The sequence below is a fragment of the Terrapene carolina genome, unplaced genomic scaffold (assembly GCF_002925995.2).
Source record: "Terrapene carolina triunguis isolate 2854851 unplaced genomic scaffold, T_m_triunguis-2.0 Scaffold53, whole genome shotgun sequence".
In the NCBI taxonomy this organism is placed as follows: domain Eukaryota; kingdom Metazoa; phylum Chordata; order Testudines; family Emydidae; genus Terrapene; species Terrapene triunguis.
In genome coordinates, this window is record NW_020664404.1 from 1,010,836 (window position 1) to 1,035,748 (window position 24,913).

General features: G+C 49.5%; 1 protein-coding gene across 3 annotated transcripts; it reads left to right on the plus strand.

Moving 5' to 3' along the window:
* Nucleotides 1–235: 235 nt before the first annotated feature.
* On the plus strand, nt 236–23,472 carry STAMBP (STAM binding protein). Of its 3 annotated transcripts, none has more exons than XM_024211542.3 (11): nt 236–318; nt 1,682–1,740; nt 2,681–2,896; nt 11,220–11,295; nt 12,679–12,774; nt 13,578–13,953; nt 15,290–15,414; nt 16,967–17,104; nt 18,884–18,996; nt 20,242–20,341; nt 21,362–23,472. In XM_024211542.3, exons 3-11 carry the CDS (start codon nt 2,694–2,696, stop codon nt 21,416–21,418), a joined length of 1,284 nt encoding a protein of 427 aa, XP_024067310.1. In that variant the 5' UTR covers nt 236–318; nt 1,682–1,740; nt 2,681–2,693; the 3' UTR covers nt 21,419–23,472. The 3 variants fall into 3 exon arrangements, with proteins under 3 accessions (XP_024067310.1, XP_024067319.1, XP_029769005.1); XM_024211551.3 differs by having other exon boundaries at nt 274–318; nt 1,520–1,740; XM_029913145.1 differs by lacking the exon at nt 236–318 and having other exon boundaries at nt 1,377–1,740.
* The last annotated feature ends 1,441 nt before the right edge of the window (nt 23,473–24,913 follow it).

A 24,913-nucleotide genomic window follows, 5' to 3' on the forward strand; every position in this document is an offset into this window, starting at 1 on the left:
TGCCACGCCCCTCCCCCCCATTGTTCCCGGACCGGCCAATAAAGGTTGTCGAGAGGCTAAAAGGCAGAGACGCCAAACCGGATATCGGCGGCTCAGTGAGAAGACCCGGATGCGGAGAAGCCGTCTGGTTGGCTGTTGAGAGCGAGGCTGGCCCGCCCACGCCAGGCCAGAATAGAGTTTATTCAGAAGGGGCGTGGCCCGTAGCCCAGATCGAGGCTGAGGGAAGCCCAGCTACCCGGAAGTGGAGCTGGTGATGGGCAGCTGGCGCCGCACCCCCCTCCTTTGGGCTGAGAGGACCCTTGGCCCATCGAGCTGCAGGTCAGGCCCTGTCCGCGGCGGGGGGCTCCGGGGTGAGGTTGTCCCTGGGGGAGGGGCGCTGAGCAGACCCCGGCCCCGCCCCATCTCTGGGGCTGTGGGAGGTGTGAGACCCCTCGCCCTGTTCCCATTGCCCAGGAGATGGGACCGGCCACCTTGCGACGGACGGGGCCTTTGCTGAGCCCTCAGGGGCCCCTGCCCCCTAATCGTGCTGACAGCTGACTTGCGGGGGCGGGCGGCCCCTACCCTGGGGCGTGGGCGAGTCTGAGAGCTGCTGGGCCCCCAAACAGGGCTGCCACCAAAAGACAACACTGGGGTAGCCTGGGTGATCCATAGCCCCCCATCCATACCCCCCACGCTGGCCGGCGGGCAGTGTGTGCTGAGCACCTTTCAGGTTTCCCAGGGCGGCTGCCTCAAAAAAGGGGATGATCCTGGGAAAACCAGGACAGGTGGCGACTCTGCCCCCAAAACGTGGGTGCTTGTCCCGAAGGCTGTCCCTGTCCTGTCTCTTATGCCTGTGGTGAGCAAGCTGTGTCTTATTGGGCTACCTAAACACCACGCTCTCTGTTAGTGGTGGCTTGCTGAATGGCTCCAGAGTTGTAGTTAAGTGGAGGGGAAGGTAATATGTTATGTACTGGCAAGTATACAAGCGCTTGCTGCTGTAAAGGCGTATTCGTCTATACAGGGAAGTGGGCTTCTAGTGAGCTGAAACTCCCTTTATAGTAAAGTTGGATGAAAGCCCTGAATAATCAGTGGATTGCGAGGTGCAGATTGGAATTTGACCCCCAGAGCAAATATGTGGGAGAAATGATTTCACTATAAGCCTGGTTCTGCAGGCGCTGAGCAGGGGCGGGACGGAGTTCAACTCTGCTCCTGAACAGTGGTTCCCCTTGTTCTTGTGTGATGGAGCTCAGCACTGTGCAGCCTTAGGTCATGAAAGTGGATTCCACTGTCTTATGTTTATAAGATGAACAGCGTATATGATGTTTGTTAAGGGCCAAATCCTACAGCCCTTGTTTAGGAAAAATTCCCATTGAGTTCACTAGGCATATTGGCAGAGTGAGGATGAAGAACTGCAGGATTTGAGACCTTCGAAAGGGGCTCTTGCATGAAAGTAAAGCTGGAAATGATACTTCTTTTGCCTGTAGCCCTTCACATCCCCAGGTCCCTGTTGTATCTGATCAAGACCTTTCCCCTTGTTTAGTGGGAGGATGCAAGAAATCATAATGCAGTGATGATTGGTGGCAGTCACGTTGCTGTGGGATTTACAGGATGTTACAGATCCAGCACTATGATTTCACTGAAGGTTTAACCCATAAACTGTCTAGTTCCCAGTGGGTGATACTTGGAAACTGTCTGCTTTTAGGAGTTCAGGTGGCTAGCACCCGTCTGGGAGCAGAGAGGCCGGTCTCCATCAACAGGACGGTAAGGATTCTTGTGTGAAAGCGTTCCATTCTGCGGTGCTTCCTGAACCCTCTGCAGTGCTTTCTGCCTGCAGCCTGCCTCAGGCTCCTGAAATTATCATTGGGAACCAGAAAGGAGGTGGATGGTCACTCGGGAACGTGTTTGAAGGGGCCCTGATGGGAGGAGAAGGTAGAATCTGGCATTGCTAGGGTGAAGAGGGTGTTTGCAGGAGCCAGGGGGGGTTGGATGGGGTACTGTGCTTTCTGGTTGTTAGAGGGAGATTCTGCGGATTCTTGCTTTTATTTAGTTATCATATATTCTGTGGCAGCCATTGCCATGGAATCAGAACACTGTATGAGAATGTATCACTTACCTGTAGCTAGGGTGACCAGACAGCAAATATGAAAAATGGGGACGGGGGTGAGGGGGTAATAGAAGCCTATATAAGAAAAAGACCCAAAAATCAGGACTGTCCCTATAAAATCGGGACATCTGGTCACCCTACGTGTAGCAGACACGCCATAACCTAGTTTCTTACAGCGAGTGGGGGTAGGTGACTGATTCTTCCTCAAGTGTCTTGAGACACCATTGTTTACGGGGAAATGCTTGTTTAAAGGGGCGTCTTGCAAAACAGCCAGTGGTGGACAGTGGTGAGATTCAGGCTGAGTCTGATCTCCCCTGAAAACTTGAATCTGGGTAATTGGGGCTCAGGTAATCACGAATGAATTTCTGCCCCCAAATCAAAAATGCATGTATCTGAAAAGTGAAGCTCTGACGAGAGCTTGGCTTCTCCTAGGGTTCCTCCCACAGGACTGCTCAGCCCAAACCCTATATCCCCTTTCCTAGGAAAGCCACTTCCACCTCCCTTATGTCCCGGTGAGGATATGTCCCTGATAAATTTGGATGTAGAGACTATACCGGGATAATGTCTATTTCCATGCATTGTGTTCATTCTCTCCAGCCCGTTGGCCCTCATGCCTGACCACACGGATGTCAGCCTCCTTCCGGAGGAGCGAGTCAGGAGGCTGATCCAGATGGGGAGCTCTGTGGAGGTGAATGAGGATGTCCCGCCACGGCGATATTACCGTTCTGGGCTCGAAATCATCCGCATGGCGACAATTTATTCTGAGGAAGGCAACATTGAGCGCGCCTTCATACTGTACAACAAGTATATCACGTAAGGGCTCCTTTGCTTTGCATGAGGATAACTTACTGTAAGCTCTTTGGGGCTGTTGTCTTATTTTGGATGTCATGCACCATACGTTACGATCCAGGAGTGACTAGGAGTCAGGAGAGCTGGGGTCTGTTCTGTTGGGCAAGTCGCATCCTTGCTCTGTGCTTCAGTTTCCCCATCTGTAAAATGGGGATGATGACCCTTACCCGCCTCTTCACAATGAATGAAAAGCACTACATAGGTGCCAAGTATTGCTACCATTGAATGGCTAGACCAAGGGGTCAGCTTTAAAGTCCAACACCCCCAAACCATCCACGCTAGAAACGTTCTCTCTAGTGTTGGGAAGCTTGAGTTAACCCTTAAAGAACTGAACAGGGATATGGACGCTTTATCTCTCTTCCTCTTTGCCACTCCCAGCTGCTTCCTCCTCCTCACGCAATGCCAGGCCCCTATCTCTGACAAGACCCCCTTACCCTAGAGCAGTTCTCTCCTGCTGCCCTGCCCAGCTTAATGCTCTTCTCATTCTCATCCTCCTTGGGTGTGCATTCTCCTCTGACCTGGCATTTACTGGCCAATGGGTAGAAACCAGCAACAGATCTTGTGGTCTGGGCTTTGGGACAGGGCTGGATGTTGGGGCTTCCTTCGTTGGATTGCAGGGTGAATAGCACTCAAGATCTTAACTTACCTCTTTTCTCTGACTGCTGGCATAGCTCTCCCTGGTGCACCAGCACAACCTTAGCTGTGTTGGGGGCCAAGGTTTATTGCTGTCCCAGGCAAACTGGGAAATGCCCTCTCCTCATCACTCAATCACTAAATGTTCTGCTGTTGAGGCCTCTGGCCAGCTGGTACTGTCAGTCTTTGCTCCTCCTGCTGCCAGGTGACTGCAGCATTTTGTAAGAGGCTGGGAGCAGGGGCCTTTCCCAATCTGTTCTGAAACAGTCCACACATGGCATACAGTTGGTTTACCACTTCCTGAGGTTTGCTTTTGTTGGCAAAGAAATTAACAATCAGAAAGTTTGGCTCAAACAACTTCCCTGGCTTGCCTGCTGCTCCAGTTCCTCCTTCAGGACTGCTCAGCCCACATGCAAGATCCCTTCTCCCTTATATTGAGGTGGGGATCATGAGTCCTCTGCCTCAGTGAACCCATTTCCCCCTTTCAACGCCTGCTAATAAGGCAGAGCATGTCTGGCAAAGGCTGTCAGCCTGTTACAGGGTTAAAATGTAAAATGCTCCCTTTAAAGTCACAGGTTAGACTTGATTATGCCTCTGACCTATAAAGACTGTCCTCTGCACCACAGGTGCCAACTTTTGTTGGCGCCGGTGGGTGCTCGCGTCCGCCCCCTCCCTGCCCCATTGGATCCCTCCCCAAATCCCCGCCCTGGCCCCGCCTCTTCCCCAAGCGCGCCACATTCCTCCTCCTCCCTCCTCCCTCCCAGGCTTGCGCGAATCAGCTGTTTCACGGCGCAAGCGCTGGGAGGAAGGGGGGAGAAGCAGGACGCGGCAGCCCGCTCAGGGGACGAGGCGGAGCGGAGGTGAACTGGGGCGGGGCGGGGAGCTGCCGGTGGGTGCTCCACACCCACCAATTTTTCCCCCTGGGTGCTCCAGCCCCAGAGCACCCACGGAGTCGGCGCCTATGCTCTGCACTGCAGCCGTATGGTGTGAAGCACAACGGTGTCTCCTCAGGGTGGTCTTTGCAACCCTGTTTTGAATCTGGTACATTGTGATCCTTATTCTCTGCTCTGGATTGGCAGGGAGAGACTCTTCCTTGTCCCCACGTTGAGACATCACCAGCTCCTCTCTTGCTGCCCGGCTGTACGTAGGGGCAATGGTCATATCTCTATAGAGTGTCATGCCATGGAGGTTTCCAAATGTAACTATGTTGGGTGATTGCTTTATCCAGCACTGAAATGCACCCACCCCTGGGGTGAAACCTGACAGCTGCTTAGCCCCAGGCTGTGAATAATACCTTCTTGGAGTGCCTGGGATTTTTACCAAGGGTCAGAGGCTCATTTGAAAGGCTGCACTGAGGACACTGGTTCAGTATGGGCGTGTGTTAAGTGCTTGATCCTGAGAGGCCATTATCGACGCCCACCCATCTTCATGGGCGCTCAGCACCGTCTGGGACCTAGCTGTGAATTGCCCTCACCTACTCCTGCAGAGCTGTGGCTTTTTCTTAGCGATCTCTCATCTAATTGCTAACCCAGCGAGGCCCTGCTTGGCTTTTGCGTTCTGTCAGTCTGGGATCTCAAACTGTAGAAGGTTGAACTGTGTAGGCTGCTCTCTTTTTAATGCATTAACGTTGGGATTCTCACAGGTGCCTAAGGGAGTTAGATGCCTGAGTCCCAATGAACATCACACTCCCTTAGGCTCATTTGCAAACTCCAGCTTCAATTTATTTTATGCACTTTCCCTGAATCTAATCAGGAACTTAAAAAAAGAGGGCCCACTCCCCAAAGTATGATGGTGGCCCACAATGCCATTCAGTGTCCTGCTGGCACTTGCTTTTCCAGGGCGCCTGTACAGTTTTTTCCTCACCCAACCTTGTTAAATTCAATACATTTTTCTCTGATTAGCTTGGACTCCAGCCTCCCTTCCCCCCTGCCACTTCCTGGGCTTTTATGGACATTGCTCTGGGCTCTGTGGGAGGCTGGTAAGTGTAAAACCAAGTGGAATCTTTCCAGCTCCGTTCCTCGCACGCTGCTGCATAAAGCTCCTTTAGCTAAACAAATGTTCTAATCGCCTCTCCATGATAATGGCAACAGATGGTGGTGAGTTCCCTCTCCAGGAGCCGTGGCATGTACATTTCCCTGGAAACTATGTAGTCTGGACGGGTCCCGGCACTTTGCTGTCCCTAATGCTGGTGAATTGAAATTAGCCTTTCATTCTACCTAGATTTGATTTACTCGGCAGGATATTTTATTTAGTTCTTCTGGGCCAGAATTGGTGTCACCTACTTCGGCGCTAATCTGAAATGGCTCCATTGAGTTCAGTGGAGTTACTCTGGACTTGCGTCACTATGAAGGAGGCCCGAATCTAGCCCTCTGCATTTGCTTCTCTGTCATCTAATCCAGCAGACAAAGGCAGAACGAGATCCGGGTTGGAGGCTGAAGCTAGATGCATTCAGACTAACAATAAGGTGCACGTTTGTAACGGTGAGAGTAATTAACTATTGGAACAATGTACCTAGTTGTGGTGGATTTGCCATCCCTCAAAGGTTTAGAACAAGACTGTGAAAAGATCTGTTCTAGCCCAAGCAGGTGTTGTGGGCTTGATGGAATAATCACAAGGTGACGTTCTCTGGCCTGTGTAATGCACAGAGTAAAGGATCATAATGGTCCCTTCTGGCCTTGTACACTATGAATCTTCCCTGCTCGCCCCTTTCCAGCTATAGGGCCAGACTCCCCTGTTCCATCAGTGTAACGCCAAAGGCACGTCAGTGGTTGTTACCCTGAATTGGCTTGGTTGGGCGAGCAGAGTTTGTCCCATAACAAACAGGGTGTGTGCGGGTGTGGCTATGTGCTGTAGCCAGGTACCGCACAGCAGTGTGTTATGCATTGGCCTGACTTGATTTCTCTAATTACACAAGTACATCTCTGGCCCCAAACTGCCCTGAGCCCTCCTTAGGCAGCTGGACGAAGCTTGTTCCAGCGTACGTGATGCCTCCAGTGGGGCATACAGCCGTGATGCTTCCTGCAGCCGGGGGCGTGTTAATGGGAAAGCAGCGTGGGCTGACATCCTGGGTCCCAGCAAGTCCCTGGCTGCCTTTGGCAACTGGCATAAGCTAGAGCAGAGTTTTTTTTACCTCGTTAGGGGACTGCCCCAGCACAGAGCAGTCACAGGATCAGGCACTTCCCCTCTCCACAGCCAAGGATCAGGGCTGTAAGCAGCCTGACCATGAAATATCCAATATTTTCAGGGCTACTTTGTTCCCTTAGCGGGCACGGCACAGTGCCATGGGGGTGGGGTGCGCAGACTTGCTGTCTTGCATGCTCTCCCCAAGACCTTGGGCTGTAAAGAACTCTCCTGCAGCATTGGGTCTGTTAAATCCTCCAACAGATCTGCAGCATCCAGCCTTCTCCCAGGTCTGTTTTTGCATGGTGGGGAGGAGTCCCTCATCACACTGAGCTTAAATAGAGTTGAGGGGGAGGGGCTTGTGATTGGCTTTGGGTTTCAGCTGTAGGAGCTTTAACTCTTGATTGTCCTAACTTTGATGTTTAACCATGTGTAACTCATGCTAACACAGTGGGGCTATTTATCCACCCCCAGTGGCTGGATGACAGGCTGCTGCTGCTGTCGCTATGCTAATAGGCCGGGTTCGGTAGCTCAGGCAGTGGTGGATCGTATTTTTATTTCCAGAGTTCATCTTGCGGCGCCCCTAGAGGGAGACAGCCAATGCTAACAGGTGCAGCTCTGTGTCCGTGTCTGATACAGAGTCTTGCAGTTAGAATCCACAAGTTCTATGGAACCTTAAGGTCCTGATCCTACAATGGGATCCATGCATTAGCTTCAGTGGAGCTTTGCCTGGGCATAGATCTGCTCAGTTGGATCCAGATAAGGGCGTGCTCCCACCTTGCCACTGCATCTGGTGCTCCCAGCCTAGCTGGCTGGAGGGGCATGGGGCTGACTGGGCCCCCTGATCTCAAGCAGAGTTGTCTCTTCCTTGGTACATTCAGTTCTTGGCCTCTCGGCTGAGCCTGCCAATGCAAGAAGCCAATCGGGAGGTGACTTATGTTCTAGGGGCACCTGCCGGCCGGCAGATGGACTGAGGTCACCAGCTCCACACAAGCCAGTGAAAAGCCATGAGATGATCAGGGATTTTGAGTCCCGGTTGGCCTGGCGAGGGAGAGGGAGGGAAACCCTCTGTGTCCCATTGCCAGGCCTCTGGATCTATTGCTCCCGATTTGTGCGTCTGCAAAAGTTGCCCCGGAGCCAAGTGGTGGCTTCACCCTTTCGGGGCAAAGCGGTTGTTGAAAGCTGATCCCGCAGCACTCGCCCACCCATGCCTGTAGCCCCATCAGGTGCCTACGCAGCAAAAAACCAAATCCCCGCAGCAGCGAGTCTCCGAGCCCGTCTCTCCAGACTCAGGCTTACGTTGTGGCACTGAAAGTAGCTGTGTAGATGTTCCTGCGTGGCTGGACCTTGGGGTCTGGTTTTCAGAGCCCACGCCAGAACATCTACATGGCTAGTTTTAGCACCGAAGCACAAGCCTCAGCCTGCAGACCAAGGCTGTGAGACTTGCTGGCCACAGGTATTTCTGCGGGGTAGATGTGCCCTTTACGCCCACAAGTAAGGAGTTACTCCTGTGAGTAAGGGGTGCGTAAACAGAGACTTTTGTAACACACGGATGGGTTTATTTCGTGTCGCTGTTCTCTGATCTGATTGATTTCATGGTACCTGGGTTTTCTGTCTTTCCTTAATGATCATGTCGGGTCTGCCATGTGGCTTTTCCTCATCTGCGGAATCCCGCTTTGGAGCATGTGCTGAAACCCAGCCTTCTCCCCACACCCCAGATGTGCAGCTCCTGTTCCTGCCCCATCCGAATGACTCTCCCTCCTCTCCGGCCTTGAAAGTGGTTTGCAATGATCCAAGGGTCGCGTCGCCTGCTTCGCAGCTGTGTGCAGGGAGCAGCAGGTCAGCAGGGAACACCAATCAGCGTGTGGAATGTTTTTCATGCTATTTAATGCGCTCTCCAATATAAACTCCATGGTCATAGACTCTGAGGGTGAGAAGGAACCGTAAGGGTCAGGTAGTCTAACCCCCCGCCAAGATGCAGGATTTGTTGTGTCTAAACTATCCAGCCTCCTTTGGAATCCTCCAGTGGAGAAGTTACCGCAACCTCCCTCGGCGTCTGTTCCATTGTCCTACTGTTCTTACAGTTAGGAAGTTTTTTCCTGAGATTTAATCTAAATCTGCTCTGCTGTAGTTTGAACCCGTCGCCTCTTGTCCTGCCTTGGGTGACAAGAGAACAACTTTTCTCCGTCTTTTCTACGGCAGCCTTTCAAGTGTCTGAAGACCTCTCTCATATCCCCCCCCCTTAATCTCCTCTTTTCCAAACTAAACATAGTTCCCTCAGCCTTTGCTTGCACTCCATCCCTTTGCTCATCTTTGCGATCACTGTGCGAGCTCTAACTCTAACTGGGTCAGGTATGGTCTGATTGTTTCCTTGTACCACTCTTCCTTGGGCTACTGCTTAGTCCTTTCTGTCCCTCTTCCCTCCACTGGGTATCTGCCAGTCACCATTGCTGCTCCTAGCTGGTTAGCTGGGAGGGTGGCTGAAAGTCCAGTTCAGACACTGGAGCAGATGCCACGCTGGGAGATTGTTACACAGCCAAAAGTGCCTTGTAGCAGATACATCATAGTTGGCATTTATAGCTGCTTAGCCTGAAGTCTAGGCATGTGAGTAAGTACCTTGCTGGAGCAGGACTGTCATGAATAGTCCTCTGGATCCTTTGACTATTTTTGGCTCCAGTTTTAACTTCTATATAGCGCTTCTCCTCTATGTGCCGTGTAAGCATTAATATGCCCTGTGAGTAGGTGCTCTTATCCCACTGGGGTAAGAGAGAAGGTCCTCTCATGAGCCAGTAACTAGTTAAAAGATAGGCAACAAAGAGTAGGAATAAATGGTCAGGTTCCACAATGGAGAGAGGTAAATAGCGGGGTCCCCCTAGGCATTAGGGGACTGGGACCAGTGTTGTTCGACATATTCATAAATGATCTGGAAAGGGGGTGAGGTGGCAAAGTTTGCAAATGACGCAAAATTACTCAAGATAATTTCAGACCAAATCTGACTGCGAGGAGCTGCAAAGAGATCGCACAAAACTGGGTAACGAAATGGCAGATGAAATTCAATATTGATAAATGCAAAGTAATGCACATTGGAAAACATAATCCCAACTACACATACACAGTGATGGGGTCTAAATTGGCTGTTACGACTCAAGAAAGAGATATTGGAGAACTATCCATGATGACTCCGAAAACATCTGCTCCGTGTGCAGTGCCAGTCAAAAATGCTAACAGTGTTAGGAACCATTAGGAAAAGGATAGATAATAAGGCAGAAAATATGTAATGCTGCTATATAAATTCATGGTACACCCACCTCTGGAATTCTGCATCCAGTTCTGGTTGCCCCATCTCCAAAAATGGGAAAGGTACAGAAAAGAGCAACAGAAATGATTAGGGGAATGGAAAAGCTTCCATATGAGGAGAAATTAAAAAGACTGGGATTGTTCAGCTTGGAAAAGAGATGACAATGGGTGGGGGGGGAAGATATGATTGAGGTCTATAAAATCATGACTGGTGTGGAGAAAGTAAATAGGGAGGTGTTATTTACTCCTTCACATAACACAAGAACCAGGTGTCACTGAATGAAATCAATAGGCAGCAGGTTTAAAACTAGTACTTCATACAACACACAGTCAACCTGTGGAATTCATTGCCAGGGGATGTTGTGAAGGCCAAAAGTATAACTGGTTCCAAAAAGAATTAGATAAGTTCATGGAGGATAGGTCCATCCATGGCTATTAGCCAAGATAGTCAGGGATACAATCCCATGCTATGGGTGTCCCTAAGCCTCTGACTGCTAGAAGCCTGGACTGGACAGCAGGGGATGGATCAGTCAATAATTGTTCTGTTCATTCCCTCTGTCTCTTCCTGGTTCTCAACTCAGATGCTCACTTTTATTTAAGTCATGAATGGGGGAAATTAGCTGATTCCCCAGCTACTGCGCAAATGGTTTCATTTCCCTTCTGCAGGCCCTGAGTTAGCGAGATTCTAAGGTATGTGAGTAACCTCGCTGACTTTAATGGAACAACTGTCATGCTTCAACTGTTGTGCTTAAGTATCACTCTGAGTTGGGGCCATCGTGAATAGTCTGTATTCTGGGTCTATTCAATTTTACTCCAGTTTGAATTTGTTTTAATGGAAGTTGTTGTTGTTATCCATTATCATCATTTAATGGAAATTGTTATTGTGGAATGACTAGGAGTGTTTGTACATCACCAGGAACAGTTGGGTCCTGGTCCATGACTGGAACTCCTGGACACTTTAATATTACAAATAATTAAGTGTTCCAGGTGCTGTACAAAGACAGTCTCTATCCCAAAGAGCCTGGGAGGAGGTTAATCTTTGGAAGTTGCTATTGATGAGGAACGCACAAGCACAGCATAGTAGTGGATGTAAGCATTGGGCACTGCAAGTGGGAACGCAGAGCACATCTGTGCTGGGGTGCAAGAAACCCAGCTTAGAACGACTGTAGTCTTCCATCTCTTCCTGCATCTTGCAGCCACCGTTTGGAAACGCAATCTTTCTGCTCTGCGTTTGCAGGCTGTTTATAGAGAAGCTGCCGAAGCATCGCGATTACAAAACCGCCATCCTCCCTGAGAAGAAAGACACAGTGAAGGTAAGTTGTCACAGCTCTCAATGGTGTTACCAAGAGTCTCTTTCTCTCTCAATAATTTCTATTAGACAACATTAAAATAATAGATGTTGGCACTAGAATAGGACCTGGTGTGTCGTGTGGTCTGTCATCCTGCCATTGCGGGGTTGTTCTCTATTGGAGCTGGTCAGGAAAATGGGGTGGGAGTTCCTGTGGAAAATTGTCGTTTTTTTGGTCAAAAACTTGAATATAGAAAAGCCAAAAACTGAAATTCCAATTTGGAAATGCTGCCACGGTGCCTCATGGTAGTTCAGGTACCTCTTCCTCCCGTTCTCCTCTATCGGCCAGGCTTCCAGCCCTGTTCCCTATTGCTACACTGTCTGTGGTATTGTCCTATCTACTACTCGCTCTCTGAAGTAATGGGGCTTCCACCCCATCCCGTGGGAGACCATTCCCAGTAGGGCAGGTCTTGTTAGAAAGTATCTTTCCCTAATATTCAGCCTAGGTCTTCCAGTGTTTTGGTCCTTGGATTGCTATCATCTACTCTCCATGGTATTCATTGGGCCATATTCTTACGGCAGTACGTGAAATGCACCGTTCGCACAGGCCAACTTGCGTGTTCACCTCCCTATCCTGCATGTGGGCATTGGGGGTGTTGTGGACACAGGCTTCAGAACAGACAAGCTTGGCTCGCTGAGTCTTGAGCACAGATGCTCCAAAGGTTTGGCTCTGGGGTGGAGGGGAAGGGGCGGCGAGTCAGTTATCATTGCGTGCAGCCCTTGTTGAATTCAGACCATTTAGCACCACTCAAAATAGGGCCCCAAATGACAAGTCTCCGTGAGGGCCAGGGATTAGGACACGGGACTTTCTGAGTGCCGGTCTTGTGCTCAGATTGTGGCGCATCTGGGTAGAGACCCTCTAATTGTGAGCCTGTTTTCCCCCAAACCTCGTGCAGCTCTTCAGGGCTGCAGATGTGCACGTCTGGGTAAATGCCTGAGTGTGTCGCTGGCTCTCGCAGCGTCCATGGGTGCCAGGCAGCATGGAACACCATCTCCCAGCCCAGCAGCCAGGGAGGGGGTGGGAAATGCGGACCTTACGCCCTTGATACGTCAGTATGTGATCAATGTGTCCCACTGGTGCCGCGTGCGGATGCACCAGCAGGATGCTGCAGCACCATTTCTTTGTTTCTCTCTGGGTTGAGTGCTCCTTTCTCTGACTCCTGCTTCTCTGCTGTAGCCGTCCGTATCCCAGCCCCCTGCCGGTTTGTGGCTTAACCTCTCCTAATACCTCTTACTGCAGTAAGTATGGGAGCTGAGTTTACTTTGTCTTGGTGCTGTGGGCTTGCTGACCCTAGATTCCCATCTGGTCTTGCTGTCTTGACATCGTACTTATTCCCTCTCCCTCCAGAAACTCAAAGAAGTTGCATTCCCCAGAGCCGAGGAGCTGAAGAAGGAGCTGCTAAAGCGATACACCAAAGAGTATGTGGAATACAGTGAGCGAAAGGTGAGTAATGGTGCGAGGTGAAACGTCAGCGTCACAAATAAAACCGGCAGCTGCAAAGGAAACTGATATCCAGGGTCTTTGAACCTGCAGACTGGGTAGCTGGATTCTGCAATGTAGCATTGCAGCCTCGTATTGCACACTGCTGGGAGCTAACTTCTTGAGCGTGTCGCTGCTGCCTTGTCCTAGACGGGTCTCCTGCTTCTTCCCAAATCACCTTTGTGCTTTCCTCCCTGCGTAACGGCCAGGCAGGGAGGAAAGACTCCCAGTCTGAGTCCATAAAGCCAGTCACCTTCTCCTCCTGCAGGTCGTTCCTCAGACCTCCCCTCTGCTGTGATGCAGACAGAAAACTGCCAGCTGAGGACAGGTGGCACGACATGACTGCTATTAAGAATTGCACGCATCCTATTTTTGTTACCCTGTCTGTTCCACCCCGGCCTCCTTGTTTGTCTGATCCGCAGGCTCGGACCTAAACCACTCGGTTCAGACACGCTCCAGACAATGGGGTCCGAACGAGCTTGGTGCTGTATGTGGGAGCCCGTTGGGGTCCATGGGCCAAAGCGGCAGTGGTCTTCCACTTGTTTAACATGTGATCTGGTTGGTTGCCCTTTGCAGCCCCTTCCTGTGTGAGGATGTGTTTTGGCAGGTCATGTTGAAGGGAAGCTAATCTGCAAAGGATTCCTCCTGGGGAAGGGATAGTCTAAGGGATTGACAATGCCTAGGCTTGTTCCCAGCTCAGTTTACCCGTTTGTACCACAAGCCCCAGTGACCTCCTGTCTGTTGTCCCTACACATTTCCCATTGCAGAAGAAGGAGGAGGAGGAGTTTGCACGTAATCTGGCTCTGCAGCAGCAGCTGGAGGAGGAGAGGCAAAGGGTTGCCCAGATGAAGCAGCAACAGGCAGAGCAGGAGCAATTTAATGCCTTCGAGGAGCTGATCCGGCGCAAGGAGCTGGAGAAAGAGCGTCTGAGAATCCTGCAGGAATTCGGGAAGCCAGAGCTAGGTCCTGAGTCTCAGGGGGGACCCCTGATACCAGGCGTGGAAAAGCCCCCAACTGACTTAACCCCAAAGCTTCCTGCATCTCCTGTTCCACCTGCAAGCCCAGTGGTAGGGACAGTGCTACCAAAACTGCCTGTCGTGGACAGATCTCTGAAACCTGGAGCTTTGGGGAATCCGGAAAACAGTTAGTACCTTTTGGAATTAACCCGTTAGTGACACTGGTGCCTGAACCTAGGCTGGATGCTAATAGAGGTGTCATAAATAGCGTCAGTCTCAAGTGTCCTATGCGAGAACGCACACACATAACGTATTAGAAACCCTTCAGCTTTATTTCTAGCCCTCCTCATCCCTGCAGGGAGAACGGCTTCCACCCTAACTGTATGGGTGGTGAGTGCTTGCACTGACCAAGAGAGTATCTCTGGAGTATCCATAAATAGCTCCTTCCCCTTTAAGAGGAGTAGGCATTTGAACCTGAAGATTGCTGAGCGCTCTGGTCCTGATTCAACACAGCTGTTCAATCGGACTGTTCTCCTGCTTAAAGCTAAGCACGTGCTTACGTGCCTTGCAGGATGGGGATCAGTTTTCAGCTCTTTGCAGGATTCAGTCCCTTGTCAGATTCAGATCAAGGGCTGGATTCTCCTCTTACATACGCACCGGAGTGACTAATCAGAGATCAAAATTCGGAGCTAAGTCCTTGCTGATTTGCCATTTGATTGTCTCCCTATGGCTTTTCCCTCCACACATGCCCTAAAAATGTCAATACCCATCTGAAAGCATTTCTGGTCTCTAAAGGGATGCTGTCAAGATGGGGGAGAGGGGGGATATTAACGAGCCTGATTTTGACCACTCACATGGGTGCAGGAACTCTGCTGAAATCGATGGAGTCCCGCTAGTGTGAGATCATAGTTGGGCCCAACATGCTATTGCCTTGTGTTACTCAGCCTTTTGGTCGCAACAATGGAGCATGGTTTCTTTTAAATCAAACTTCCTTTCTCCACTTAATGCTCTTGGTATTTTACCCGGCTAGAGAGAGGGAAAACGGGCTGGTCCATTTCACTTCCTGATTCAGTTCAGTTTTGCATCCTCGCTTTTGCACTTGCACAATTACTGGATTTACACACACAATTTGGGAAGCATGGTCCAACGGATAGAGCACTGGACTGGGAGTCCGAACTCCTGCAGATTCTACTCCTGGCTCCATCGCTAACCTATGTCTCTTTAGGAAGGCCCCTTCCCCTCTCTGTGCCTCGGTTTCCCCATCTCCATAAAGCCTTTTGAGATCTATGCATGAAAAGTGCTATATAAGAGCTAAGTAACACCAGTGATTTCATGTACTCGTTAGGAATATGATGAGCAGCTATTTGTGTACCTAGCTTATTGATTTTTAAACCTCAGCCCTGAGTTGTTTGGGCTGAAATGATTTCCCCTACCCCTTTAGGTATTGACCTTTTCCTGATTTCCTGATGCATATTGCAGCAAATCTTGCCTTGTATTCACATCTACCTTTCCTGTCCCCACAGACGTAATGACAGAGGGCCTTCGCCATGTCATCATCCCCAAGGTGCTCTGCCATAAGTTCCTCCAGGTAGCAGATGCTAACACTGCCCGGGGTGTGGAGACATGTGGAATCCTGTGTGGGAAACTGGTAAGGTGACATTCTGGATAAAGCCATGTCAATATCTTTGCCTTAGGTTCCCCTTTGGCCCCTTGATCTCCTTAAAAAAACAACAACCTTTGTTGCGATATCCTGCATTGACTCCGACTCTAAAGTCGGATCCTACATTGCCTTTAAATCATCATTGCATGTGACCTTAAGTTGGCCCTGTTGACTCTTTAAAGACCCGAACAGTGCAGGCTGTGGCTTTATGTTCATTCCACCTTCACGAGCCTTGTCTTGATGGGTATTTGTGCTCCGCTGCTCGCCTTCCGCAATTGCATCGTGGGCCCCAATCTCACGCAGAATGGGATTGCATGCGGACAGGTGTCCTTGAAATCGACTGGGGTCCATCTGCTGGGATCTGATTGCACGATTGGGCACCTTGTTTGGTTGGTGATCAGGTCCATCCTTTGAAGTCCTGTTGGGTGTTTAAACTCTGTCCACCTTGATAGCCGTCCTTCCCCACGGCTAAACATCTACTGGCTTCTTTTCCCCCAAAAGGCTTCCTAATTATAGCAGCTTCTCCCCAGTGCTCCCAGCTCTCCCCCTCCCCTGCCGGTGATAAATTCTTCCTCTCAAAGTGCTGTGTAACAGTGAAGTATTTTAACATTATTAATCATTGGCAGCTGGGGATGGTTTTTTTAATTATTTATACTATGAGAGCACCCAGGAGCCCCAGACATGGCCCAGGACCCCATTGTGCTAGGTGCTGTACAAACACCGACCAAAACAATGGTCCCTGCCCCAAGGGGCTTACAATCGAAGTAGTGAAATGGGCAGTTTTCTGCTGGGGACTCAGACCCACCCAATAAGTCACTGAGCTGCCGTCAGAGGGTAGTAACGTCCAGTCATGACTCATGTGGGTTAGAGTCAAATTGCTAACCTCATCATTACAAGATTTCCTGGGGACCTAGGAGTGGCAGGGACTTCTTGGGTCATCGGGTCCAGCCCTTTGTTGAACCCATTTCATCATCCCGTTCATAACTTCGGCCGGCGTAGTGTAGAAGTGTTCTGTTGGTATATGACCTTAAGCTTTTTTTAAATAATGTACATCCCAAAGCTTTCTGGTTGTCTAGCATCCTGTGGTAAGAGGACACCTTGGCCTCGGTTCTGGGCTCAGGACTGGGGCCTTGTGTAGTCAATGCAGCGTATACAGCCGCACTAAAACTTGCTAATGCTCTGATGCGTTGCTCTGTCCACCATAGACTGCCTTGTGGGATCAGACCATGTCGGGCTGGAAGGGATCTTGAGAGGCTGTCTAGACCAGCCCCTTGCGCTGAGGCAGGACCAAGTCAACCTAGACCATCCCTGACAGTGATTTGTCCAATCTGTTTTCCAAAAACTCCAATGATGGGGATTCCACAGCCTCCCTTGGAAGCCTGTTCCAGAGCTCTTAGAGTTAGACAGTTTTTCCTGATATCTAACCTAAATCTCCCTTACTGCAGATTAAGCTCATTACTTCTTGTCCTGCCTTCTGTGGACACGGAGAACAATTGATCACTGTCCTCTTTGTAACCACCCTCTCCCTGCTATCTTCCAGCTGAGGAACGAATTCACGATAACGCACGTCATTGTCCCCAAACAACACGGAGGCCCCGATTATTGCAACACGGAGAACGAGGAGGAGCTCTTCCTGATTCAGGATCAGGACAGCCTCATCACTCTGGGCTGGATCCACGTAAGTGCTTCCCTGAGCCTGCAGGCCCGACCTTAAAACTCCTAGCAAATACCCTGGAAAGCCGGTTTAAGGGGATAGGTAAAGTGTCCTGTATGGGATTTCTTCTTCTGATGCAGCTAGTGCTGGCCACTGCTGGAGGTGAGATTCTGGGCTAGGTAGTCTGATCCAGTATGGCACTGGAATGGGTTATCTAGGGAGGTGGTGGAATCTCCTTCCTTAGAGGTTTTTAAGGTCAGGCTTGACAAAGCCCTGGCTGGGATGATTTAGTTGGGGATTGGTCCTGCTTTGAGCAGGGGGTTGGACCTCCTGAGGTCCCTTCCAACCCTGATATTCTATGATTCTAAACCCTCTTTAAGTCATTATATTGCAATGATCTTTGCGTGCAGAGCTTCCCAAACTGGCTGTGCATAGAAACAAAATCTTGGGCAAGTTCTTTCCCTTCTCTTTCTCCTCCCTCCTTCCCCCCCAATTGGGAACATCGATACTGCCCCCTTGAACATAAGGATCTTGAGTGGAAGCTTTTCCCCCTGCAAGCCTAAGCAGCAGGTTCTATAACTTCTGTTTGGTATTACATGCCACCTCCATCAGAGCAGAGAGCAGCGCTGGCGTTTGCTGCAGGGAGCTCCAGTCATCCTCAACCTAGGAAAGCTGGCCTGTTCAGTATGGGGCTTTGGGAGATGAGGAAGGGTCTTGTGACCCCATTCTCCCAGCCCCCTGCCCTGGGAGCGCTCAAGAGGAAAAGTGTATTGCTTATGCAACTTGAGAGCTACACAGACGTCTCGGGTATTTTGCCTCAACAACGGAGCCATTGTCCCAGATACTAAACTCCCCTTCTGAAGCTCCAGCTCTGAGCCAGGTGCCTCTGCTTAACCCCCCAGCGGTTCCCCGGGATGGTGCTTTCCTCAGCTCCTCTTCCAGACCCCCCACCACATGGCGAGGCAGCTCCAGATTCCTCTACTGCCTCCAGAGCTGGCCTGGTTCCCAGGCCAGACTCAGCCTTCGGAGTGGTGCCAAACGCCAAGCAAAACATTTCATGCTGCGGAACGCGGTTTCCAATGTGGCAGCTGCCTTGCAAACACTGGCAACTGCAAGATGCTAGCCAGGTTGTCTCCCTAGGCACTAGCTTCCCCTCTCAAAGAGCCAAGGGACCTGCAGAAAGAGACCTTCCTTTTTCAGTAGGGGAGGGTGAAGGGTTGTGGCAGATTTGTTCTCATCTGAAGGGATCTAACCCCATTAAATCCATTCGATGCCAATTGATCTTCATTATTTTAAATGTTACAGCTAAGGAGGCCGGGATGTGACAGTGACTGGATTCTAGAATCTTCTTACCTCCTGTCCTGTTTGGTGTGGCTATACTGTGTTAAACAGCTAACATGTTCCACCCCAGAAGGGGCTGCATTTCGTTAGTGTGTGAAGGGACTCCTATGTGGGGGGTGCATATAATATAGCTTATAACTGTACTTAAGTGTGCTTTGAGATGCAAGATTACACGGGGCTTCTTCAGCCAGCTACATCCTTTTCTGTGTCTTTCTCAGTTTAGTATCAAACAAAGAGGGGAATCTTAGTTTGAAATGGCTGTTTTGGGAGTGGGAGGCGTGTTTGGACTGTCAAATACGGTAAAGGTTTAGCATGCTACTGCTCTGTTAATCAATGTCATGGAATAAAAATTGCTATACTCTTTGTGACCACTTTGTCAGTCATTGCTGCTGTTTTGGATGCCTTGATCTCTGAGCCAGGCTTCTTAACTCTTTCCTTTCCTTTGTATGTATCCATGTTTAGACTCACCCTACGCAAACAGCTTTTCTTTCCAGCGTGGATCTGCACACGCACTGCTCCTATCAGATGATGCTGGCTGAGTCCATTGCCATTGTGTGTGCACCCAAATACAACGAGTAAGTAGGGGAGTGTGTTTGCTTCCCAAGCATGTCGTTCCTGGGCAGATGGGATTTTCAAAAGTGTTGTTTATTAGGTGTATTACGGTAGCGCCTAAAAGCTGCAGGCATGGAGCAGGATCCCGTTGCGCTAGGTGCTGTACAAAGATGGTCCACGCCTTCCAGAGCTGACAGTCTTGTCAGCTTAGGCCTTGTCTAAACACCCAAGCTCTGCTGCTTTAGCTATCCTGGTGTAGTTAAAATAACACGGCCCTCTGTGTGGATGCAGTTATAGGAACCTTCATATTAGTCTGACTGCATCTACACTAGGTACTGCTATAACTGTATCAGTCAAATCTCGTGGGGGCCCCCACCCGACAGTTCTACCAGTGCAAACCCTGTGTGGCATTTGTACAGCAGGCCTTAGGTGCACGTGTCCCCTGGACTCTTGCTCTAAAGTCGCTTCGACACTTCTGAACAGCCCATCCCAAGCTCTCCCTAGAACTAGTTGGAAACTATTGTAGAATCATCATGTGGACTTGAGGGGTTGGCTTGGGGTTAGGGCGCATTATGAGATTCCAGAGATGTAGGTTCCGTTCCCAGCTCTGCTACGCATGCCCTGTCTGACCTTCACCCATATGGCTGGCCCTTTGTTCCCCATCTGTAAAATGCAGAGAATTCCTCTTTTGTCTGTGTAGACCGTAAGCTCTTTGGGGCAGGGATGGTTCTGTCTCCAGGCAGCACCGCTGAGCCCCCTAGGAGTAGGTCTGCACTGCATTTGTAAACCTGGGTCTGTGGGACCCAAGCTTGTGGACTCGGTGTTTCCAAGCCTACCCTTGAGCATCTACACTGCGTTGTAAACCTGGGCATACAGTTGCTGGACCTGTGTCCTACAGCCGTGCTCAATGCGTCCATACTGCACTAGGCCAACCTTCTGACTTGGGTCTGCGGCTTGAGCTGCGTCCACACTGCAAGAGGAGGGGTTGGACCTGAATCTCAGCAGCACTCAGGTCCCCAGTGCTTGCTGACCAGAGTCAGGGAGGTTGGTGTGGGGATCGGAGGGGAGGTTGAGTTCCGAGCTGAGTCTGGGTTTACAATGCAATGTAGACGTACCCTTGGTGACTAGGAGGAGGTGTCAGTGAGGGTTGCATTGTTAAGATGACATCAGAAGGAAAATGAGAAACCAAAACAGGTCTGACCTAAAGGGATTTGCTCTGCTGATCTTTTTAAGAGGCCCGGGTTGTTCAAAGCATCTTATCTCTGTAGGACGGGATTCTTCAAGCTGACAGATCATGGCCTGGAGGAGATCTCTTCCTGTCGGCAGAAGGGCTTTCATCCACACAGCAAAGATCCACCTCTCTTCACCGTAAGTACCTGAAGAGAAGGGACACTGAGAACTGCAGCTCATTCGGCTTGTTCAATCAATCACTGATGTCCTAGCTATACTGCAAGGCTGGGCTGTAATCCAGGGAAGGAAGGGGATGTATGACCACCCCCCTAGAACGTATGAGAGAGTCTGGTCTGGGTTAATCATTGCAGTGCTGTTGGGCCGGACTCCTGGGTTCTGTTTGTCTCACACTGTCTGGCGCTGTGACCTCTGGCAAGTAGCTTCCCCACCCTGTGCTTCAGCATCCCCACCTGCAGAATGGGGCTAAATTCCTACTGAAGACATGGTGAGAGGGAACTTGGAATGTCTTGCTAACGGGGTGGAGTCGTCATGTTTGTTCATGGAGCAAATTTATCCATAGGGCTTGTTCCTGTTTCTAAAATTGTCTTGCCCCTCCTCTAATGGAGGTGTCATGATCCAGTGGACAGAGAATAGGACTGGGGGCATCTGGGCTCTACTCCCAGCTCTGCCAACGACTTGCTGTTTGACCTTGGACAAGTCACTTTGCCCTCTCTGTATCTCAGTTCTCCAGCTAGAAAATGAAGGGGCTAATGCTGCCTCAGATTTTATAAATACTTCAGTGTCTACTGATGACTAATGCTTTAAGTGCGAAGTATAAGTTATTCCTGGCAGAAGGGATGGTTTAACGGGTAGGACGCTGGATTTGGACTAGAGAGTCCTGGGTTCAGGTCCTGGTTCAGCCATAGACTCCCTGTGGGACCTTGGGCAAGTCACTTAATGTTGCGTCTGACGAAGTGGGTATTCACCCACGAAAGCTTATGCTCCAATACGTCTGTTAGTCTATAAGGTGCCACAGGACTCTTTGTTGCTTAATGTACCCTGTGTCTTAATTCCCAATTTGTACAATGGGGGTGTAAGAATAAAATCCACTGATTGAGAGATGCTCGAGGCCACAGTGAGGGTCATGTAAGTAGGGTCAATAGAATGTAAGGGATGAAGATATTTAAATAACCTTCCCATTTCTCCTCTTTCTTTCAGAGCTGCACTCATGTGACAATAGCTGAGGGAGACGTGGTGCTGATGGATCTTCGATAAGCCCATTGCCTTAATCTACTTCTTTACCATAAAAGATCTAACTTGTAGGCCTAGGGAAGCTTTTCCTCCCATAACAAATGATTCCCACCGTACAGGGTGATTTTCAGTAATGACGGTGAGGTTGGTAATCTCCACTCGGAGCGCACGAGATCTCGGAGGCCTCTCTCTGGTCTCGGGAGACGTTAAGATTCCGAGGGGTGAAAGGAAATATTAATTTGGATTTTAAAAAAAGAAAAAAACTAACACTCTGAGGATTATTTAACTCCCTAATCATCAGTCACTCTGCAATCCTTCCAGAAGGACTCATGGCAATAACTGTGATCCTAAGGCTTGACATTTGGATTGGGCTGACTGGAGAGCCTTTGAAAGGAAGCTCTTTCCAAACTCGGATCCTCCGAATTTAGCCCATCTGTTTTTTTGCCTCTCATGTCTGATCCTGTTGAGCGGTCGTAAGTCTTTCCGTTGACTTCAGTGGGCTGTCGATCAGGACTTTTGTAAAGCTCCAATGGATCCGAGACTCACTTACTTCCCCTGTAAAGGGGTCTTCGTGTAAGTGACATCTTCACCTGCATTTGGGCCTCCTGTGTGCTGAGAGCAATGTGAAATGAGCCCTCGGGGCCTGATTCTCATTTACACAACATCTTTTCCCCCCAAAACCAGTGGTTCAGTTACTTTACTTTAGAGCAGTGGGGGGGGAAACCGGTGCCAACAGCTCCGCCACTAACGAGCAGCCCTACAATAAATGAGTAGCGTGAGCACAATGGAAGGAATAGATACTAGACAGGAAACTGGTTTCAATTCACAGTTGCCATAAATAGTTGGTTAAATCTGTTTAAAATGACAAAAATGTAATGGGGGCGGGAGGAGAAATAGAATCCTTTATTTTATTATTGTTTCTAAATGGGAAATAACTCTGGTCTTTGTTCTGCTTCTTTAATAGTGCAATATGGATGGAAGAGGGTCATTTCTTATGGATTACTCTAACAGTGTAGCAGTAGGAAAGTCCCACAGCTCAGCTATGCCGTCCATGTGATAGAACATTGAAGGTGTGTTAACAGCCAGCTGGCGAGAGAGGTGAAACAGTGTTGTGGTGGTTCTAACACTGCGTTCCCTTGGTAGGTTAATTCCTGCGGGGGAATGGGAAGTGTTATCTAGTCTAGCTAGAGGCACTTTGCGTGGGGCTTTTTAGCAAGGTCCAGCGGATTGGGCATTGGCCTGTGAGTCAGGAGACCAGGGTTCTGTTCCTGGGTTAGCTGCTTCCCTTTTCTAGGTCTGTTTCCCAGTCTATAGAATGGGGATGATGAAACTGATCTTTTTTCTGTCATGTGCATTGAGATCTACAGATGAAAAGCATCCTGGAAGAACTGCACTTTAATAGCAGCAGGGCAGTTCTCAGGCATTTGGGGCAGGGTACCCCAGAGACCCTTTATCCACACTAGTCAGGGAAACTGTTAGAACCATGCCAGAATTAACTGTATTCAGATAGTCCTGGATCTGAACTTCTCACTAGGCCCGAGGTCCAGAATGGGTCGTTCCTCATTCTCTGGGTCAACCATCCCTGACGATTGGCAAAGTTGGGATCCAAATGCCTCCGTTAGTATTCACGTCATGTCGCGAAGAATCCTCTATTCATCTCCGTAACCCCTTGCTACTGCTTGACTTCTCTCCTAGGAAGCCAAAGTCATAGAAAGTTTAACTCTCCTTGCCAAAGTTCACACTCCCATGAAGTCCTGAGATGATCTGTTTTCGAAAGCCTGTTGTGTAGAATCACTGAATGTTGTAGACAAGTGTAATACGTTGTTCACGTCAGATGCCAAACACTGATTCTTCTCTCCCCCCTCCCCCCATTGCATCTGTCTGTCTCAGTGTCTGTTAGTCTTGGGAGAAGAAAAGGAGATAACCACGTGTTAGAAACTGTCCCACTTTATAATACTCTTCGTACATTCTAACTCTGTGATGTGTTAGATTGTCGATGAGTGTTAAATGTTAACGAGCCGGACTTTTGGCTCAGCGTAGAGTGAAAGATTTTAGGCTTTCATTCTGGAGCAGCTGATGGCAGTATATGAGATCCTACATTTGGCGCCTCCTTCTTTTATCAACACATGCACAGTTGGCTTTTCATCTGGAATATAATATGTGCCCTTACTGACCTGTTTTGCTGTATAAAATTCTTTGGTGTACAGTTTAATACAGATTGATGATATTATCTCGGATGGGTTTGTTTGATCATTATTTGTACAGCAGTAATAGTTTGCACTGATTTAACCCTTTTCATCTCAGGATACAAAAGGAGGGAGAGATCCCCGTTTTATGGGGGGGGGGAGTGAGTTGCCCAGCATCCCACCACAGGAGAGACCCTGGTTTACTGCCTCCCGAGTTCTTGATCTGACCTTGAGGTCATATTTGGAAATAGATTATTCCTAGCAACAAGAAAGGAGCAGAGCAGATAATGCTATTAGGGACTTGCCCTTACAGATCTCATTTACTTGGGAACTGTTTCGACTTGCAGGGGTTCTCCAACCTTTTTCCTTCTGAGACACCCCCCCGCCCCCCACTCATATGCTATAAAAACTCCACGGCCCACCTGTGCCACAGCAAATGTTTTCCTGCATATCCAGCAGATGAAAAGCCATATTAAACTGAGAGTTGTACAATTAAACACACACACAACTGTACTATACAAAAGAAAAGCATAAGATAGGTACAAAAAATAAAAACCCTGAATATTATTTTTGTTTTACTTCATGTGAAACTTGCTGGTGTGGACCCGCAGGCTAGGTGGCCCATTGAGGTGAGTCAGAATGGAGGTGGCACTCCTTCCCCGAGCCCTGCCGCCTGGGACTGAAGCCGGGTTTATTTTGGTGGACCTCCTGAAACTTACTTATGGACACCCATGGGTCGCGGACCCCTGGCTGAGAGCCACTGGTTTTGAGCCTGATTCTATTACTCTTACTTTGTTTAGTAGCCTTAGATTCCATGAGTGGTCCCACTCACCTCAGTAGACCAGCTGGCGGAGTAAGGAACTATCCAACGGGAATAAGGGGTTCAGAATCTGATCCTTCGATCCTAGTGATGACCCCATCCCGAAGATGGCTAGGATGACATTAAAGATGTATCATCTACAAGGTGGAGGCCATTGGTCCTAGAGAATGGAGGATTGATCCTTCCCTTTTGGATTGGATTTTATACGAAGCATTGCAGAGAATTTCATCACATTGCCTGTGTCTGTCGATGACAATGACTTCTTTGAAATTCAGCTTCAAAATCTTCAGTCCAGGCATTTGCCAACTGATTCATAGTGTGGCTCATGCTTCTGTGGAGATGTTACCTCCTAGGTACTTCCCCACCTCTTCGCTGCCCCCAACAGCAACTACCGCAGCTGCTGCCAGGGGAAAGTAACTTTGGGGAGGTATTGAAAAGATCACCGAAGAGAGGAAGGGAGATCAGCCGGGGGTGGAGGGGCCCTATCTTTGCTTCTTTCTGAGCCCTGCGGGT

What these genes read in the sequence shown, in the direction of transcription:
- STAMBP (XM_024211542.3), top strand. Translation starts at nt 2,694, where the DNA reads ATGCCTGACCACACGGATGTCAGCCTCCTTCCGGAGGAGCGAGTCAGG. An exon ending in TTTGGGGAATCCGGAAAACA is followed by an intron (nt 13,954 to 15,289) that starts GTTAGTACCTTT and finishes CTGTCCCCACAG; the next exon opens with ACGTAATGACAGAGGGCCTT. An exon ending in TGTGCACCCAAATACAACGA is followed by an intron (nt 18,997 to 20,241) that starts GTAAGTAGGGGA and finishes TTATCTCTGTAG; the next exon opens with GACGGGATTCTTCAAGCTGA.